A 21868-nucleotide genomic window follows, 5' to 3' on the forward strand; every position below is an offset into this window, starting at 1 on the left:
ATTTGTTGTTTTAGTCCTCTCTCTTACTATTCTGTTTGGTATCATATATCTTCTTGTTATCTCCAGTACTGCCCTTTCTTTTGCTCTTGGGACTGCTCTTAATTTACTGGCAAATGTTTTAGTCAATATTAATGACTCGGGACCGTATACTATTGCTGACAGTACACATTGGTTGTAAACTTCTTTTATTTTAATAAGTCGCGTAAGTGGCGTTTCTTTTAAAATATGGCGCCTCTTACCAAACGCTGCTTATCTCAAATAAAAACCTGATGTACTTTCTTGATACCTATTCTTTTAATACCACTTGGAACTAAATTGGTCATGTATTTTATTGTTTGAAAGTTTATCTTCAGCCTTATTTGTTATATTGCGTTTTAGTTACCTCATCATTTTGTAAGCTTCATTTAAACTCTCGGTTGTATAACAGTCATCATCTGTAAAAGGCAGAGTATTCACCATCAATATTTATTTTCTTTTTAGCCCATGTCGTAACAGCTAGAAGGAGACAGTGGAGGCATTAAAATGAACGGGATTCCAATAGAAAATATTCGATATGCTGACGATACGGCAATTCTAGCACTAACCTTAGAGGATCTGCAGCGCATGTTAATTCTGCAGCTCATTTAAAATTGAATTATTTGTCCTGTGCTCGGTCCACGCTTCCACTCAACTCGTAACGTTCTTCAATAACAGAACATTTCAGTGGCGTCTACTGTTCTTCTGTTCGCTTGTCGTAAGGTCCAAGATTCACATCCATATGTCAGTATTGGGAATATTAAGCATTTAATCAATCTCATTTTTATTAGAGTTCGTAAAATTTGAGAGTCCTTCCATACTATGGCCATCTTATTTACGGCGACTATTTCTAGATCACATCTACGTTTTATTGATTCCTGTTGTAGTGGTCCTGTGTTTGTGATCAATAATCCCAGATATAAGTTAGAGCTCATAACCTCAAACCGGTCAATCGTGGTTATATGTGGATGACTGTTATGTAGTCTATCCACTACCATGATCTTTTTCTTTGATATATTTAAATGCAGAAAAAAAATATTTGACTTAAGTTTTTAACCAGTCATATGAGATCAATTACTTACTATACTTTGGTTTAGACATAGGTTAAATAGTTGTTACTACTTTCAGCCACTTTCCGGCTCCTACTTTAACAGCTTCTATTACTATTTGGTTATCTCTAGAAGCCTTGTTGTTTTTCATTTCCTTTAGGGTTCGTTTCACGTCCTCTATCGTTGATAGGCAGAAGTTCGGATTCTTGATTTAATACTTTGCGTTCTCTAACATGTGATTTGTTCTCTTCTATTAACTGGCTTTTACATAGGTCTTCATAGAAACTTTTTATCACCTCTGATATTCTCTCTTTGTTTGTTGTTGTATTACCTTCCTTGTCTTTCAGTTTAATAATTTCCTTTTTACCATCACAAAACTTTTTTCTGAGTATCTTAGTATCTTCGTATTTCCATTTTCCGCAATCACCTTTTGTATTTTCTGATCAATTTCTTCCTCTGATCTTTACGAATTGCTTTTGAGATCTCTGTGCTCTTAAGTTCAGCTGAGTCGCCTTTCTGCTTCCTTCACTTGGTTTTGCTTTCTTTAATGAGATTTTTGGTTTTTTTCACGCGTACCTCTTCATTTCCGGGTGATTTAATACAGTACTGTTTTTGTGCAGTTATTAGCGCTTCTGATATTGCATTATTTACGGCTTCAACGTTCGTCGAAAGCGGGTGGTTTAGAGCCAGATTTATAGATTCCACAAAATGATTTGTATTTTCTGATTTACTCCATTTTTTCATTTCTCCTCTCTTCATTATTCTACATAATTTACTACAAGATCTTTTTACAGCGTCTCAAAAAGTATTTATTATTTGCTCTATTATTTCTTCCAGGTCTACGCTCTATAGGTTCTGAAGGCTATTCTTCACATTTTTTGCATATTTAGAAGGGTTTTATGGAGGTGTCTACTTCGTTAGCTTGTTCCTTGTTATAACTTTGGTTCTTCCCCTCTTGACATTTTTAACTAATTTTTCTCTTATAGTTCGATGGTCACTACCTACTGAAAACTTATTGAACGCTTCTACGTCTTGGACTATTTCTTTTCGATTAGATAACACACTTTTAAGGAGGTATTTATAAGTAAAGGTTATGTAGCAGTGTGAACTGCAACAGCCATGTGCCTCTTTAGGTGCTTATTCCATGGCAATATATTGGTAATTCTTCGTGGTTTTCTTTTTCTTCTATTTTCGCGTTGAAATCATTAATTATTACTACATTTTTGTAGAATATGTCCACTTCTTTATCGCTAAATAATCTTCTAGGAGGGTAGCCCTGAATTATTTAAGGTTTTATCTCTTGTTCCATCTTATAATGACACTAACTAGAGTAGATGTCCTATTTTATATTTTATTTTATTAATTTCTGTTTCTTTCTACAGTCTTCTCTACTGTTTCAGTTGTCTTCTTTGCTCCATCAATTCCAGGATTTCGTTAGTCATCCATTGTTGTTTTTTCTTTCGTTTTAGGTTAGTTTTGAGGGTTGACCATTTGAAAGGATTTATAAGTTTTTAGTAGGAAGCTTGCAAACATGACCTCTTCCCCTTAAAGGATTGTGAGATAGTCATGGCTTGCGTGGACAGGGTCGCATCCCTGAAGTAGATCTCTCTTATACCGGGATCGTATGAGATTATCTATATAGAAAATATACGTTACTTGTCCTATGTCTTTTCTTCTTATTTCAATAATATCAATGCCATTATATTTTATCTGCTGAAGTTATTCTTGCAATTCTATGATTTTCCCTTCGATGACATAGTCCTGGAACAATATGTTAATATGTGAAATGGACGTCATATTTCGTCACCTGATTCGGTTCGAGGATTTTTAGCACTCTTCGTTCTTCACATCTCATCCAATTGCTACCAAAATAACAAGGGGCTTCGGAACTGCCAGAGATCTAGGGCCTTAATTTTTTATCTTGGAAACTTAATTGAGATAATTGGAAACCAGGAGTTAGGGTGAGCAGGGGCACTAATCCCTGATGGAGGTATATCGTCTATCGGGACTACAGAGAACTACCTATCCATAGGCGCAATAAATTCAGCACAGAAAAATACAGATATGCAAAGATAGTCAATATAAATAAACTCCTACGCAGAAGAGACAAAAATAATCATATCAAAAATCTGTGTTCAACTGAAAGGCCAAACTTCTTCCATGTTTAAACTAGAATAAGGGTACTCAACCAAAATCATTAAGAATTAAGTTAAACAGAATCTATTTATTTTAGTGCAATCTTATTTCTTGAAGGTCATGTCATGTTTTTGCTAAACCTTATTCTTCGTGCTATTTCTGTCTATACATTGACAGCAAGAAAGTTCTTTCGTTTTACGATCATTTGTTTTATAATCAAAACATTGCCCTTAATGATAACGATATAGGGCTGTCGAAAAAAAAAACTAATTAGAGTAATCTATGAAATAAAATTACCGCGGGTTGGGGCATTAGCCACTTACACAGTACATGTGACACATTTACACATGATAGTATTAACAGTCAAAACTGTTATCACGATCTAACTAAACTAACACAAAAAATATATGGAAATGGAAGCGAACATTAGACGTGATTAGACTCTCAGCAATGTATCTGCATAGGTTTTTGAGCTGTGACTATATGGACGCATCTTGAAAATACCATAGATGGATTAGGTAACAAAATCGTGATGTGCTGTTAAGATCAAAAAAAGAAAAATTACTGGTAAGAAAATCTCGATCATATCATGAGAAATATTACTAAAATGTTTTATACTAGAATTCTTTTGAACGATCTCCGTATATAAAGTTATAATCGTTCGACCATTACTTTCGAAGTAAATGGCCTGACTAGACAAAAAGATACTTGAAACATCAAAGTGATAAATGGATTTTGAAATAACCTTGCACTTGAATGCAAGCTAAATTTAAAAAGTTCAACGCATATAATCTTCAGCCATAAACGTAGACCGAATGATACACGCGCATTAAAGATATTTTTAGTATTGTAGTTTTTTGTTTAATAAAATTGAAATGCAGTTTTTTCGACAACATCGAGTATAAATAAAAGGTTCCCCAAAAATATTGTAAATGATGTTTATTTTTGTTATAAGTATCGAACGCCCCAATTATCTCATAAAGAGTTTGCATGATTTATATAAATTTTGGTTTCTGAGGGTTTTGTCATACAGCCGATCTTACGGCAGTATCTATGTTGTTGTCAGATTTCTCGTTTTTCTGGAAATTTAATGAACTTAGTCATTTCAAATAGATGATCCTGTATATTTTTTTAAAATAAGTTAAAATAATGGCTATGATATATGAGATTAAGATGCCTATGATTGAATCAACTGGTTTTATTTGATTTCTGTTATGATATAAATTATTGCAAGATTAAACCAATATTGAATAGCTTAACGAAACGTTAAGCTATTCAATAGCTTCGTTAAGATAGAGTAAAGATAGTGATGATGATATCCAACCTCCGATCGGGAGACGGCACTTAAAGAAGAAGACTAGTAGATACGTTGGAAAGTACGATATGCATAATATGAAGAAGAAGGAAGAGGAGAGTGTATTTAATTTCTTGTGGTATATTTTTTAAAGCTTATAGGACAAACGTTTTGAAAAATATCTTTTAAGGAAAAATAAACTGAAACGAGATAATAAAGTATTCCTAACATGGGTTCCAAGTATTTATCGACCTATACCGCATATTTGTCGACTTTAAAGCAGCATATAACAATATCGTGAGAGTTAGCTTATGCACGCTACAAACAAAATAAGGGTTCCAAGAAAACTAATAGTCATGATATAAATGCCGATGACCAAGATGATATCCGCAATAAAAATTAAGAACAACACATCGTTTTACTAAAGATTTGGTCTACTGGCAAGTACACCGTAAACTGAAAATAAGGGCTCGTGGGACAAACGTAGCCAACTTCGATTGCCTAGTAAGGTCACATTGTTTTGAACCTTTCGATTCGCAGAACTCCAAGAGATATCGTTGCCTCTGTTGACCAGAAAGAATGTGTTTCGTTTCTAAAAATGATACGATAAGTTGACCGTGCTTCGAAGGGCACGCAAAGCTATAGGTCCCCTTGGGCTAGTGTACATCGGCACTAGCTACTTGAAGAAGGGTTAAAGATGCAATTAGAGCTGGAACCTGTCCGAAAGGATCTCCCTGGGTAAAATACCATACGATATTATTATTATTATTAGAAAGAAGCCTTAGAGGCGCTCAGGCTTCATCCCACGGCTTCTTACATTACCCGTTCGAGTAAGTGCGTCAACCAAATGTCCGCACCTGCGGTTCCTCTCGTACTGAGTAGGATGACTATCGCAACGATGAGTCATCAGTAGGATAAAACTACCAGTCTCACGACGGACTAAACCCAGCTCATATTTCCTATCTATGGCAAAAAAATCTAACGCTTGGCGAATTCTGTTTCGCTATTTCGCAATTCCGCTTGAACGTCACAAGCCAGTTAATCCTTGTGCCAACTTTTCTGACACCTCTTGATGAAAACTGGTCAAGCCAAAAGGATCGATAGGCTGTAATATCGCAGACTCTATGCATATTAAATATCAATATCACGCCAGCTTTTTTTCCTTTTGCTCTACGCGAGGTTTCTGTCTTCGCTAAGATGGCATTAGGACACTTGAGTTATTCTTTGACAGATATGCTACCGATCCAGTAAAATTCTCCGCGTGTCAGTGTCCTCGAATCGAATCAGACTGTAGGTTAATTGACGCTACGAAAAGCATACGAACGCTTATCGGAAGACAAGCCTTACGAAACGCCATTCCGTGCGATTAGATCGGAAAAACCTTGGCAGGTGACAATCACCGCCTCGTGAGCGAACGATGCACGCGTTTCACCTTTCGGAGTAAGAGTAAGTAAAGAAACTCTGAAACATTTGATACACACAGAGGCGACGCATTAGCATGCCATCTCTTCAACATAACCTTAGAAAAGGTAACTTGATACTTGAATCGAGAACAGGGAGGTTTTCATAACAAGATCCAGAGCAATAATCTTTCAGTTTAAGTAGAACATATTTCTTTAGTAAATATTATTTTAATTAACATAGTTATTTTAACATTTCCTTTATTAAACAAATAATCTAATGTCAATTCTTAATGTGACATCAGGGATTTATTTTTAGATTACATAAACACGTTTCAAAAAAATTGTAAATAGACTATACAATATAATGTACCTACACTAAAATCACTATATTAATTTATTTTTAATAAACTCACCAACTCTCTTAAAATGTCTTCCCTTTAAAACTTGTATTTAACCCCTCTAAAAAAGAAATGCATTCGTTTTTTAAGGAAGGTAAAGAAAAGATGTATTTTGAATGAAGAGGAGCGGCTTAAATTGGATAAGCACTACAAATTATAACTTTTTTAGTGAAACCTGCAGCCGTAAGACATATTTAATAAAAGCTTCCGTCAAGTTCAAGTGCCTCTACGACCCTACATCAAATTAATCTTACAAATACCAGTTTAAAAACATAAAACACTCAAAAAACGTATATTAAAAAAATGCTGTTTTAGAGCGTAATTTTAAATGTTTAGTGCAATAATAGCTGACAATTATAAATTAAAAATGGGAGTGAATCTCCCGTGAGTACCTATTAACATATGGTAAAATATACTTTATATGTTAATATATACGTTATATGTTATATATACGTCTACGGAGTGAAGATAGTTTTTTCTTCATTGTAGTCTACAGTTTTCAGTGTCAGTTGTCAGCTGTCATTTGTCAAATTGAAAAGCAGACATCACAGTAGTATACCTAAAAACTAAAAAGCGAAAAATGGCTTTCGAAGACGAAAAGAAACGTTGAACGTTTTCTAACAAAAGCAATATTATTTCTAATCATTGTTGTTGGTTCACAATGCAATTTTTTTAATATAAAACTAAGAACTTTGATGAAAAACATACAATTTGATGTTTTATGTTTTTAAAATCTACTAAACTGGGCCGGTGTCATTGTGACGATTGAAACTAAAGTTATTTCCAATATGACAAAAGAAGCTTCCAAGAATATGTGAAACAAAATAGTGTAGTATAGAGTACATACTACAAAAATACATCCTTTCTTTACCTTCTTCTTAACTTAATACAAAACACACCTATTTTTTCACTTAATACGCTTGTTGCTTGACACTCTACACTCTATTAATTCCCTTCGCTTGGTCTGCAGTACCCCCGGTACCCCAAAGACTCCTGGAAATGGCCCTCTCTTTAAATTTACCGATCCTGCACTCAGCCTTTCTGCGGCTACCATCAAGGATCGTCTCTTGTATTGGTGTAGAATGAAGACTAAGGAGTATGAGGTATGATTTTTTGGTGACAGTCTTGGTGTTGCGCAGCTTGTGTAAAATAGATATGCCTAACTGCTGTGTTGTATTAACTTTTTTTATGGATTTCGCTAATATTAATGTTAATAAAAATGTTGAGGTACTTTTAATACCAATAGATAAGATTTTAGACAGAATAAAGTAGAATAAATTAGTGGTTTAAGAACTATTCTAGAAGACACCTTAATTCAAGTATCTAGCACGTTTTTTAGTTAATATATACCGATAAAAAGAAAACCTATATATTTCTGGTAGATAATTCGTATTTTTTAGTTATTAACAATTAAATGCGAAAAATGCAATGTTTGCTAATGCTTCCCAAACCTGGTATTTTTTAAATCGTATCCACAAACTAGAAATAAAACCAAACTACAGTTCACCAATTGTAACAAGGCAAGCCCTAAGATGCGCTGTAATTTCCTAACATTATTCAACAAGGTGTTCAAAGTTTAAGGGTAAAAGATTGAAGAAGTGCAGAGAGAAAATAATCTCTTTGGCTAAAAAACATTGGAGATTGAAGAGAAGTACAAAATGCTTGGCAACTTTTTCATATCAAAAAACCATATAGCATCGCCATGGTGATCGCCAACCTGAGATAATTGTGGTGATAGATACATCAGGAAGATAAAGTTAAAAGTTTTCGAGCTTAGCACATCTAAGTAGAATACAATATTTAATTAGTCCTGGATTTGGTCTGTGTTATTATAAGTAGAATTGAAACATTGAAAATCACGTAGACGTCGATGTCAAAAATGTCTTGTAAAACGTACAAAACTGCTAAAGATGTTATGAGGAGAGTTAAAAATGATTTAAAACTGTTAAATTTAGAAAAATATCCTATTATGGTTCTATAGGGTCTTCCAAAAGAGACTTACGAACTTTGGTAGCGGCCATATTGTTGAAGCTACATCTGTAGAATTGTCTGCCATTTATTCGGTCTATGTAATATATACATCTAGGCATTTATGTATGGATATAGCGTACAACTACACATGCAAGTGATAAACTTGTTTTATCAAAATAAGTGTTCCGTTCCGTACTGCAAAAATGTCCGCTGTCTGTGAGAGAGTGAAGATAATCCAAGGCGGTTAATGTCACGTCGTTCACAAGAATTGAGCCTTTCACGGACCATAACTTGACAAATTTTGCTTCGTGACTTAGAGCTGAACCCATACAAAATTCAACTGACCCAGGAGTTGAAGATAAACAACTATAGAGAATGACGTGTATTCGCTGAATGGTGATGAAAGACAAGTGGATTCAACAGCATACGGCGCCACACAACTCATGTCACATTGGACTTGGATTTGAGTGCATGGTCATCTCTCGTAGAGGTGATATAAACTGGTTACCGAGATCGTGAAATTTGACTCCATTAGACTCCCGCCGGATATTTGAACGATGTTATATTCCGACGAATTAAAAATTTCGATATCTAACACACACTTTATTTTGTTTATATTTAAAGATAGAAACCGCCTTATTAAAGACTCTATACATTAAGGAAAAATCTATATCGAATACTGTAACTGCTTTTCAAAAGAGAATATAGAATTGAGGGAGTTTAGAGAGAAAACAAATTTCTTGGTTGAAAAACGTTCGAGATTTGAACAGGCATGCATTATTATATAGCCTTCGCTATGGTGAACGACAGAATGCAATACTTCTAATGCGGCACATAAGAAGGAACAAGCATTAGCTAGATTAGAATTGCAGAACTGTGGACAGTAAATAGTAAATGTCACATGCAGGTTATAATGGTCTTGTACAGATCACGAAAATCATTTTATATTATTCATTTTGTAATTTGGTATATTTTTACAATATAATAATAACAGATAAGAGCAAATAAAATGGTATTTTTTTTAACTTAGACTATTAACTTTACTTAGCATTGCTTACAATTTTATTCAACGTTTGTGATGCTTAAGTGTAAAATAAATTCCATGTTTTTGACTTTCAAAGAATTTCTGTTTTTCTGTTTGATAATATTTATAAGTTAAAAAGCTTATTGGCTGACATAACAGTTTGTTTAAAAGCCAATCAATGTTTTGACACAAACAAGTCACTTGGATTGGACACCCTACAAGCAGAAGTCTATACTTTTTTTTGTGGAGACATCGTTAATAAGTATATATAAAAGTGTCCCTGTTAAATTAACTACACTCAACAATCACGTTGGAAAAGGAAGAAGTGGACTGAATGGGCTTTGCACATCCCATTAAGCATGATGAGTATATATACCCACTAATATACGCATGAGTATAAAATCCACTGATGAGTATATAGATGTATCCTACCAATGGAGTCTGTAGTGACTTCATAGAATGAGATAGTGGGTATTGTCTTTGTTTGGAGACATAAAATTTCATTAAAAATCATTCGAATCCTTGTCTGATTTCATCATCATATAACGGGGGTCCTACAGCGATTGCCGCTTCCCGCATTTCAGCCTATCTTTCCTATCTCTCCAATCTCCCTCTTCTAAGCCTCTAGATTGCATTGTTTTTGTAATTTCTCTTCTCCAGGAATTTGGTGGTCCTCCCCTTTTCCTTCTTTCTGGTGGAACATACATTAAGGCTTTCTTTGGCCACCGCTCCTCCTCCATTCTCATCACGTGACCATACCATTGTAATTGCCTTCCTTGTATTCTATCTGAAAGAGTATCTCTAATTCCTGTACGGTTTCGTATTTCCTCATTCCTGATTCTTTCCATTCTCGATACTCGACATGACCTTCTAAGATAATCCATTTCCACAACGTCTACTTTACCTCGTTCATTCTTTGTCATCGTTCAACATTCGGCACCATATGTGGTAATTGGTTCTACAATTGCTCTGTATACGTGAAGTTTGGTATGCATCTTTATTTTATTAGACCACGGTTTTGTACATGTATCTTAACTCTGCCATCTGCTGATATGATGCTTCCTAGATATTTATACTGGTTGCAGCCTTTTATGACTGCGTTTTCAAGCCTCAGATCTGTGGTATTTCCTCCAATTTTTAAATATTCTGTTTTGCTTATGTTTACAGTAAGCCCCCATTTGGCATATTCCTCAAATAATTTTCGATTCATATAATTTATATCTTCCTCATCGGTTGCAACCACCACCTGATCATCTGCAAACAACAATGTATACAGAGTTTCCAAATGGGTCTCTCTACTTCTTTTGACACGCTTTTCAATTATTTGTCGTAGGATAAATATATTATCAAGGCAGGATCTCCCGGTACGAAAGCCGCTTTGTTCTTCAATATCTTGTATCTGTCTTTCAACCCTCTTCTTTAATATTCTGCCGTACAACCGGCCCACAGAGCTCGTCACACCAATACGTCTATAATTGGAACAGTCTCTTTTATTCCCTCTCTTATATATGGAGCTTATATAAGATTTATTCCAATCTTTAGGAATTTCCTGGTCTCCACACACACATTTATTGAAAAGGTCTACTATTAATTCTAAAAGTGCAGTCGGCCCATATTTAACCAGCTCTATGGGAATGTCTCCAGGCCCTGCGGCTTTTCCGTTTTTAACCTCTTTTAAGGTTTCCGTCAATTCAGATAATGTTATTATAGGGATTTCCTGTCTTTCGTCTCTGTTGTCTATTAATTCCCTTTAATCTTTTCCCATCTGTATTCTACTCTATCCTCTTTCAGCAGTTTCGTATAATATTCTTCACATTCGTTTAACTTTATGAGAGAAATGTTGTCTTCATTTTTCTCATTTTTTCTAAACTGCTTTAATGTTTTCCAAGCTTGTGCCACTTTTGTTCCACCCATAAATCTGTCCAGTTCATCACACTTAGCCTCCCAGTTTATATTTTTCGCCTTATCCACGTCTTTTTTAACTTCTCTATTCCATTTAGCGTATATTTCTCTGTCTTGAGGATCTTTGGATTGAAGCCATATGTGATATGCTTGTTTTTTCTTGAGAACTTTCTCTTCTAGTTCCGTTGACAACCATTCAGGTTTTCCTTTTTTCCGATTTTCAACTTTTCCCAGTGCTTCATTTGCCGCTTCATGAATATATTTTTTAATGTGTCTTGTCTGATTTAATTGTTTAATTAAAATAGACTTATATTTCTGTGAATTATGAAAGAAACTTGTATAAACAAAAACGTTCTACAAAGCAATCTTCTAGACAACATGTATCTAGTCTAAATATCTATCACAGAAACTCTATTTCTTTGTTTATCACAATCAGTACCAGAGAAAAAAAGGTTAATGAAATTACACGTGGTTTTCCTGATTATCAGGGTTTTCGCTTTCCAAGGTGTAGAAACGGTTGCTAATTTGGTTAAATACTGCAGAACCTTTGAGTCTGCGATTTCTATTCCTCCTAATAAAATATCTGTAGCCAGGTTGTAGCTAAGGCCAGGTCCGTATCCGCTACATGTTGGAATTGCAATAAGAATGGTCATACATATCATCTATGTTCTGAACAAAAGAGGTTTTGTTATGGTTTTAGTAGGAAAAATATTATTTTCCACATCTCAAAGCAGTCAAATGTCCCTCCCAAGTAAAGGGGAGAACATCCCAGGTAAGTTGCAAGAAGAACCCAACCCAATAAACATTTCTGATCAAATAAAATCTTCGACTAGTCCTTTGGCCTTTAACAAAAATGTATGCCCTCGTCCTTTAGTAAACTAATTAGTTAACTAAACTAACTTTAAATTAATGTAGTGTGAATGTTCACCTTTTACGTATTTCCAAGTACATTTAAATTCTGGTCTATTACCGGATGTTCATATAAATGATAACAAACTATATATTTCCATTTGTGCAGATAATGGGAGAATCTCTAATGTTCTTGACAGTGGCAGTAATATTAATATTATTGGATTATCTTCATTTAAAATTCAAATATTCCAACTAAGTTCAGTCATTATTCATCGAGATAGGTCCCACACACTCCAATGAAATAAAAATACAAACATAAAATCGTTTGTGAAACCACATCCTCTTCAGGTACCTGATCTAAGCAATGCTGGGCACCTGGATGTCTACTTCTGTAGGTACTATTACCGGCAGCACCGTACCTTCTTCCCTGTTTGGCTGTCTTCAGCAACCATCTGGTAGACCCAGATTCCCTGCATCCTGTTTCTGTCGTACATATCTCTTGTCTTTAAGAGTTTTCTTGTATTTGTGATTCTGTCTTACCAAGGCGATCCTACGATTAGTCCGTAGCACGCCTAGTCCGTAGCACGCCTAGTCCGTAGCATATTTCTTATGAGTTTCTTCCATTTGGCCTCTGCCATGGCACTTCATATGGGGACTACATATAACATAACCACTCTAACGTGGTCGTGGTTATAACTGGATCTTCTTGGCCTGCGATAGAGGGCTAGTGCTGAAGATATAGGAATGTCACTGGTGGATTGCTCTTGATTTCTTGTAAAGTTGAGTTTTCTGTCGAAGTGGACTCCTAGGTATTTGACGACGTCTTCTCTCTAGATCTTGTTAGCTCTGATCCTTATTTCTTCTCTTAGTGGTTGATATTGTTGTGTGAAGATGATGAATTGGGTATTCTTCGTGTATATTGTGATCTTCCATCTGTCCGTGTAGTCTGCAATTCTTTTCAGATGGTCTGTCGATGATCCTTCTGCTGTCTTTGGCTGCATTTTAGATCGGCAGGCTCCATTGATAGGACTATATGATATGTTTATCATTGATTAACATTAAGCAAAGATATCCACTACCTCCTGCTACGCAGAAAGTCTTAATGCTGGTGTCACGAGAGGTTGAAAGTCGAAAGTTATTGAACCCTTAACTACCAGTATACCGTGGTCCTCTCCTTTATGGCTTAGACAAAGAAAGATTGCTCGCACCGAGTTTGTTAGAAAACTTAATTCTGTAACAGTTCCTGATAGTTATCCTACGTCTTTAAATTGATACAATTATTTATAAAGAGATGCTAAATTACCGTGGGGCACCAACTGTGTTATTTATACTCATCAAAAAATTTTGGGCACCAATTGTGGACTAAATTATTTGAAGATAATAAATAAGAATGTAACGTTTACAATACATATTTTTTATTCAATTTGATCCTTAGCCAAACTTCTATCAGTATATTGTGATTTCTGCATGACATTCTCTAATTTGCTAAATTATGAAGTGAACATATCAAAAAGTACGTACATAACAAAAAAAGTCAAATATTTGCAGGAATATATTTATATCAAAATAAATTAAGACATCAATGGGAACTACAATTGATATTAAATGCAGCTTTTATTATGATCAATTTTCGATCGACAAGCTAATTATTTTGCGTATAGCTAAGACACCTAATTTATTTTAGCAAACTAATTCATCATACTTATTAAATTATTTACTAATTTGTTGGTATTTATCGTTTTTTGTTTATAGAACGTTCAACTAGACAACTTCTCCACCAGCTGGGCGGACGGACTTGCATTTTGTGCCCTCATCCACCATTTCCTGCCAGACGCCTTCGACTATCATGCGTTAACGCCAAAAGAACGAAGACACAATTTCGAACTTGCCTTCAAAGTTGCCAGGTAATTATTGCCAATTTGAAAAAATAGTTTATTGTACAGCCAATACGAAAATGGGGTTCATTTTCCACTGGTAGTTGTAACACGCTGACAAATACAGCAATTTATACGAATGTAAAATAAACATTATATGCTAGTTATACATTATACATTTTTGTACGACATATTTCTTTCTAAATTTCTCCATAAGCTTTTATCTTGGGTCATAACAGTATATATTCCCTTCATAGAAATGCCCTGCCGAATCGATTTACACTAGTTCTTAATCTGCTAAGTATTTCAGCAATTTTCAACTCGGCAAAATTTTCCTATTCAATGACTAGCGTACACCAACCTTTTTTTTTAAGAAGTAAACACCTTTTTTTAAGAGACGGGTGAGAAATCTTCGTAAGATACCAGGTCTTATGTCTGATTATGTGTGATTCCTCACCGCCGCTGAGATGGCTGTCGAGCCCATCACATATTAAACGCTCAACACGGCAATCCCCGTCGTGGCGAGAACCTTTTTACTAAAACCCTTCGTCCTCTCAACCGCACTAAGGATTCGCGAGTGCACGCCGGGATTCGCCCTGGTGACGACATATCTTCGGCACTACATTCGCCTCACGTCTCGTTAAATCGCTACACAGCTGGATTAAATGCCACAAACGTTTTTGGTGGCTACAGCAGCCTTTCTTCAATCTCCTTGGACTGGAGCTCCTGTCTCACGAACGCATGGGTCCTTGCCTCACAATCATATCACTCACAGAATAAAAACGAACATCATTCCTTCCCTCCAATTCTTATCTATTCGCTCTATCTTGCACATTCCAACAGTGTATCTACCAAACTGCAGTAAGGTCAGTTGTCTATAGTCGCTTTCTTGAACCTGAAGAGGTATAAGCGCAAAAAAGCACGTGGCCCGTGAGAACCTGCGACAGGAAATAATCCAAACGCTGGTATCCACATTTGAGCCACGTCTTCAGGTCCGGTATGAGTGACTTGATCCACTCTGCCACATCCACAGTTGCCTCCCATTCAGCTTGCTACATCCGTATAGATGTGACTCTCTCTTCACGTTTTACACTCTCAGTCACACCGCTATCACGAACATGCTGAAATAAACAGGTCCTCTCGCATGCCAAGATGTGACAGGGCATGCAGGCGATGATGACCCACAATGCTGCCTCAGATATAATCCTGTAGGCACTTGCCAGGCGTAACAGACTTTTCTGTCTGTGCGTGTCAAAAACCTCCGGTAAAATGATATATTTAACACCCCACTCCAAACTAGGACGGCATAGAGAACGATAGATTGCACCACACCGTGTAAAGCCCTCCTCCTTTCAGGTTTGGCCCCGCCTAGGTTGGTCATTATTAGACTTCGGCAAATATGCAAATAAAAATGTAGAAAATATGCGCATAAATATGCACGTGTTTACCCGAAAATATGCAAATATTTTACAAAATATGCATACAAATAAATAAAAAAATTGTAAAATAGTAACAATTTTATTTAAAAAAAAAAAGTGTACATAACTAAATATTTCCTACTATTCATTAAGATTTACATTTATTTTAAGTAACTACATCATTTTTAAGTATGAATAAACTTATTTAGAATTATGGTAACAATAAATGACCAAGTGGTGTTCAAAATTTTCTAACAAAAACTTGTGGCTTCTGTCTGAGTACATATATTTATATATGGAAAAACTTCGTTCAACATCAACTGATGTAACGGGAGCATTTTTCAAACTAACCAAAACATTTGGTTCTAAATTAATTGTTTCCGAAATATTTCCAGCTAGAACACTGACTACTTCAGAAAGAATATGGTAACCTTTATTTTTTTCCATAGTAGCTTCAAATTTTTTTAAAATATCTTTTCCAATATTACCTCTAACGTTCCGACAACATGACGCAAATTCTTTTATTAATGCTGTACTTTCGAACAATGACAGTTTTGGTGATTCTAACTGAGTAATTGTTTTTTGAACAAAACTAAAATTTGATTTTATAAATGAAAGTTCTTGTTGAAGCAAGTTACTCTGAAAAGTTTGTTTAGAATCCAAAAGAGATTGGGAACTTTCATCTGTTAACGTATCAATTATGTTCTTTATTTTAACAAAATGATCTGCATAAAAATTAGCTGCTTCTAACCATGTTCCCCATCGCGTTAAAATAGGTTGTGGTGGAAGAGGAATGTTAGGTAGCATTTCTTTATAAAGTTGAATTCTTATAGGAGATTTAAGAAATACTTTTTTGACACTGGATATCATGGTATTTACAAGAGGAAACTTTTTTCGTATTTCCTCTGCAACTCTGTTTAATCCATGCGCTACACAAGTAACATGTATTAAATCTGGGAAAAATATTTTTAAATTTTGTCCTGCTTTCACCATATAAGGAGCAGCATCTGATAAAATAAGCAGTAATTTATTAGAAGGAATAGTTGTCGGAAGAAAAAAAGTTGCTAATGTTTCTTGTATAAAACGCGAAATTGTTAAAGCATTTGTTTTCTCAAGTTGCTGGCATGAAATAAGATGAGATTTTGGTAAGGTATCTTCTTTAAGAACACCAATCAATAAATGAGCAATATACTTTCCTGAGGAATCAGTGGTTTCGTCTACAGATATGTAAAAATAATTATCTGCAATTTCTTCCTTAATATTAATTAACACCGACGAGTATAGCCCGTTCACATTATTTCTTCTTAGAGACCGATCACTTGGAACATTAAGTTTGCAATATTTTTTTAGAAACGAACTAAAATTTACATTTGCTAATTTTGAAAGCGGTATGTTTGCAGACACTAATGCGCGACACAAGTCTTCATTAAAAGTTTCTTGCTCATCTAATTTTTTTGAAGTAGATTGGAAACATTTAGCCATTGAAGTTTGATGCTTTCCTCCTATTTTTCCTTTTTTTGCAATGTGTGAAGCAGTTCTCACATGTTGGTCTATCTGAAATTTCTTCTCACATGCTATCTATAAATAAAAATAAAAACCTTTATTTTAACCCAACCTTTAAAATATAAAAATATACAAGGTGTTTTTGGTTAATCAAATAACTGGTTTGAAAAAAAAAAACACTCGCTAAGTGTTTTAAATGCAGTATTAATCCACAAATTAGTTTTTGTTACTAACCATTAGTACATCATATAACTTATTTTAAAATTCAACAAAAGTTTTTTTTTTGTTAATTCAATTACAATAAAAATAATTGTGTTTTAGAATAGCTGACTTCATAAAAAAAAGTAAAGGTGAAAATTTTTTCTAAATACACACCATTGTATTGTACCATGGACAATTTTTTCTCATTAAAGGAAGCTATTTTTCATTTAAAAACAACCTACGAGTACTAAATTTCAAGTAAATACGTTTATTGGTTTTAAAGTTATTGTTGTTATTAACTAAAAGAATTTAATTTTTTTTAATTTTAACACCCTGTATCTCGAAAAGTAAATAAGTTTGACCCCTCATTAACTATATCGTTTTGTTCAATTTTTCGAGAAGTATCTACAGTCAAACGTTGTAAGTGTCATTTGGAAACACCCTGTATGTATGAAATATTAGATATTTAATAGAAAATATTAGATACTTACAATTTTGCCACAGACTGAACAGTAGATTTTTCCCATATCCATAGACAGCTCTTTATAAGGTTTAATCCAAGTTGAAGCACTGGTTGTTTTAGGCATTATAAAATCACAATCTTCCTTTTTGTTACGCACAACGAGTGTTTACGCTTTGAATATCAAAACAAAAATGATTTACAAATCTGAGCATCAAATTAGAAATGTTTAGGTACCTAATTCAATAAACTGGGAGATTTTGGAAAATCCCTAAATTAGGAACAAAACTATTAGCCGTTTACCTGATGTTAAGATACAATAAATTGTAGATAGATTTGGGGATTAGATCATAAAATGCAAATGAGCGAACCCTTAGCGATTATCCAATAACTGAATGCCTCAGTGACCGAGACTTTCTAAGAATGTTGAGGGCTACTTAAATTGATCTTCTTTGAAATTGTAAATGTTTTGTACCTGTAGAGATTACGTACTTAGATCATTTCTTGATTAAAATGACTACAAAATTTTATACAAGAATTGAAATAAATTGGTATGTTTAAAAATTTTCAAATACAGTATAAAAATCTGAACTTTTATGCACTTTATGCAAACTTTTATACAAATATGCCAAAATATGAAATATTTGCATAAAATATGCACAATATGCAAAATATGCAATATGCATATTTGCCGAAGTCTAGTCATTATTAACATTTTCATACATGCTCCCCCATGTTGGCATCGATTAATGTCAGACCTAGACTTCCCCTAATATATATTTTATTGTCACTTCACTCATCGATCTAAGCATTCCCATTTTCACTACATACATTCGTTATTCTTCTTTTTTTTAACTGCGTAAGATTCAGTGCTGTATATTATAACAGGTTTATAGAATTTTCTCTTCAGAAAATCACAAACTGTTATGGGTGGTTTTTGCGATTACCTCGAAAACCATTCAGTAGTAAAATTGGGAGGCACCATCACATCGATCCCCTGATTGAGTGCTTTCAATTGAGATATACTAGAAACTTAAATGACAACTATTTTAATTTTACTATAATTATAGTAAAGTATAAAATAACCTATAATTTTTCTCTTTCAGTGACAAGGCGGACATTTTTCCTCTCCTTGACGTTGACGATATGATGGCCACCCGAAGGCCTGATTGGAAATGCGTCTTCACATATGTCCAGTCCATTTACCGACGCTTTAAAGATGAAGAAATCTAACAATATTTACAATATTATGTGTTTTGTGTTTGTTTTTGTACAAATGTAGATATTAGAAGTTGCCGTCAAAAATTATTGGTAAAATAACAAGATACAAAAAGAGAACAGACCGATAAAGAGAATATTTTGTGGTACTGTGAAAAAAAAGTACTTCTAGAAGATAAAGAAAGTTTAGTATTACGCCTTTATTACTAGCAGGCTACAATTCGAGGATCGATTGTTGAATAGTCAAAATCTTTGACAATCTGTTCGAATCTGTACAACATAATCGTTGAAAAAGATACAGAATTTTGAAAGATTGTGTCGGCTAAGATCCGTTTCGACGCATATTAAATGGTAGACGGTAAAAAAAATGAAAATGATCTAGGAAACCAAAAAGCAAGATTGATGTAAAATAAGGCCCACACAATTTAAGAAATATGCCGGAAAATTGACAAAATATATTAGAGGGACGACGAATTTAAACAGTATTGGAAAACTGAAGATATAAATGCCTCTAAAGATACCAAAGTTGCATGTTTCCTAAAAAATCTACATCGAAAGTTTTGTTTATCTTCTTAATTTTTAGTTAATTCACGTAAAATATTCTTATTATTAGTCTTATCTTTAGTATTCTAAAAAATCAGTCAAACTGATCAAAATTGTTGTACTGGATGGTAACCATCTTTAAACTTTAGCTAGAACGAACTGTACTGTAACGCTTACAAGTTGTTGTACTTGCTCTGTGATTTTCAGAAGCATTTCGATAGAGATCCGATCTCTATTCATTGAAAAAGTGATATTTCTTTACCATTTTTTGTACCTTCATCTGCCCAGCTGTTTCTGTAGTCTATAGGATACGTTTATATAAAAGCCCGTGCACAAATATTTTTAGTGAAATATCGAAAAGTTTGGTGTACGGGATCACTCAGCATTTAATAATTTTCGCTTATTTATTCACATTTTCTATTCATAGTGGGATGTTGCTTGAATTGAAATTGTCGCTCTAACAAAACAGTTGAATGCGTTTGTAAAATTTGTTGTAACATTATTTTAAAGCTATATTTTTATTGTCTTGCCTTTTTGCACGATAACATTGTTTGTTAAGCACCTTTATACTTAATTTTAAGATACTATTTATATGAGACTTTAACAAATAAACTTTTAAAAGTTTTCGCAGTTTAAATTATTTGTTTACCCTGACATTATCTTATCGATACCACGGTTAAGATGTCAAGAAAAAAGTAAGCGCCAGAAATAATATCATCCGCAAGAACGGCGACGTGGCTCTAAATGAAACGGTTCGTGTAATATCAGGTTGCCTGAAATCAATACCTATTGAAGAGGTCTACCCCACAGTTGGAATCGCTCCACCACCTATCAGAAGACAGGTCACGTCAGAAGTAGAACAAAAGATACAGGAGACGAACCGATGCCATCTCTGAGGTCCCTTCCAATAGTCACCATTTACTATCATGCACAGAGATGAGGGAGGCCTGCACAGAAGAAGACCTAATTGTAGCAAATGACAGCGCCATCTATGTGGCCAACCATTGGAAGTTGTTGGTGTTCCGGACACGGAAAGTAAGTAAGTACTGTATCAAGAATATAGATCGAAATATGGATAATTCGAATCTCTCTCTCTCTCTCTACGCACTTCTACTTCGCAGTTGACATCGTTAGTTATACTAGATCTGAGATAATTGAAGATGTCTACTATGTGGTATTCCTGAATAAGTGTTGAGTCTATCTATCACCATTATTTTCGTCTTATCTTTATAAATTTTAAGACCAACTTTAATGCAAACTCAACTTTTCGCAGAATATCTAGTATTTCTTGTTCATTTGCTGCTATAAGTGTGTCAACAACTGCTTCCTCTTATTGTGGATATTGAGAACCTGAAACTGCATTGTTGTGGTGGAAATGGCCTGTCGATTTTCTGTTTTCTGATCTTGTAGGTCATCTGCAATCACTTTGAAGGTGGCCTACCAAGTCACAATTGTAACATTTTGGGAGTTTTCGTTTCAGTCAGCTATTTCTCGAATTAGGCGGTCAACATCTGGGGCAGCATATTTAGATCGCCTTCGTTCACTTCAGCAACATCTCTTACGTCATGAACTTTGCGTTGATGACGGGACACATTCTTCATACTCCAATGCTGCAACAATAGCGTCCTTCAATACTTGCTAGCGTCCTCTTCCTAGTCGTAATGTCGCTGGAGATCTACATCGGCAGACCATCAAGCAAACGTATGGTGAATTGGTGTAAGACCTGTTGCCTTCTATTCATATTTTGTGTAGCCGCTTCGAATTGTCTTCTGATACAATGGCCAGGAGGTGTCGCCGTCAAATGTAAGAGACTTAATTATTCCGTTGACAGGGAAACAAATCACTTCCGCTTTATCTTCAACTCTCAGTTGCTTGGTCTTTCCACTACTAGACTTATTTTTACTTCAACTTCTTTAATTATATTTTCAATTTCTCTTTTCATATATATTATTTTGTCTCAACGATTTCTCTTTTTATATCACCTTTTGCCTCTTCGATTTCTCTTTTTATATCTTCTTTGCTCACTCTTGATGCCCCTATTTTAACATGAGCAACTCTCTGTTTTCCTGATGACTTTTCTCTTCAGCCTCTGTCTTCTTGACGACGTCTCTGTTCGGCGTTTTTCTTATGTACTAGTAATTATGTATCATTATCATTTAGCATTCTAATCAAACAAGAAGAGCGATCACTGAACCTTCTCTTAGCTACTACGGTTCCCTGTTCCTTTCAAAAATAGGGTATCGCCCAAAATTCTTCTCTTGTCTTTTCGTTCTGTTTATCTCACTCGTGAAACACCTGTAGTCTAGCTCTGACAAACCCCGACTAAGACACCTCTACCAGACTGACGGCCGGACCTTAGTATCTTGGTTTGTGTAGCCGTGTTGTAAATTATCAGAGCATTTAGTAAAGATTTTTAATAAGTGTCACCAGGTGTATCGATGCACCCATCTCTATTCAAATGAACCAAAGATTTATCCTGCTTACACAATCGAATGCCTTCTGGTAGTCAACCAAGCATATTATGTTGAAATTTTCTGGACTTTTCAATGAGTTGTCTCAGGATTTGCTCATATGTACGTTTTTCCTTTACAAAACCCCGATTGTTCC

At 34.7% G+C, this 21868-nt stretch overlaps 1 protein-coding gene across 2 annotated transcripts in view; it reads left to right on the plus strand.

The window, feature by feature from the left end:
* LOC140445960 (uncharacterized) overlaps positions 1-19885 on the plus strand; it is a 144875-nt gene extending 124990 nt beyond the window's left edge. The window contains exons 16-18 of one of the 2 annotated variants that reach the window (XM_072538424.1): positions 7266-7398; positions 13797-13948; positions 18607-19885. In XM_072538424.1, the coding sequence (XP_072394525.1) occupies positions 7266-7398; positions 13797-13948; positions 18607-18733 (412 nt within the window). In that variant the 3' untranslated portion in view covers positions 18734-19885. Of the gene's footprint in view, positions 1-7265; positions 7399-13796; positions 13949-18606 lie in introns of those variants that run through there. The other variant, XM_072538425.1, reaches the window with a different exon arrangement.
* Positions 19886-21868: the final 1983 nt, after the last annotated feature.

This window comes from Diabrotica undecimpunctata, chromosome 7 (genome assembly GCF_040954645.1).
Source record: "Diabrotica undecimpunctata isolate CICGRU chromosome 7, icDiaUnde3, whole genome shotgun sequence".
NCBI classification, from domain to species: domain Eukaryota; kingdom Metazoa; phylum Arthropoda; class Insecta; order Coleoptera; family Chrysomelidae; genus Diabrotica; species Diabrotica undecimpunctata.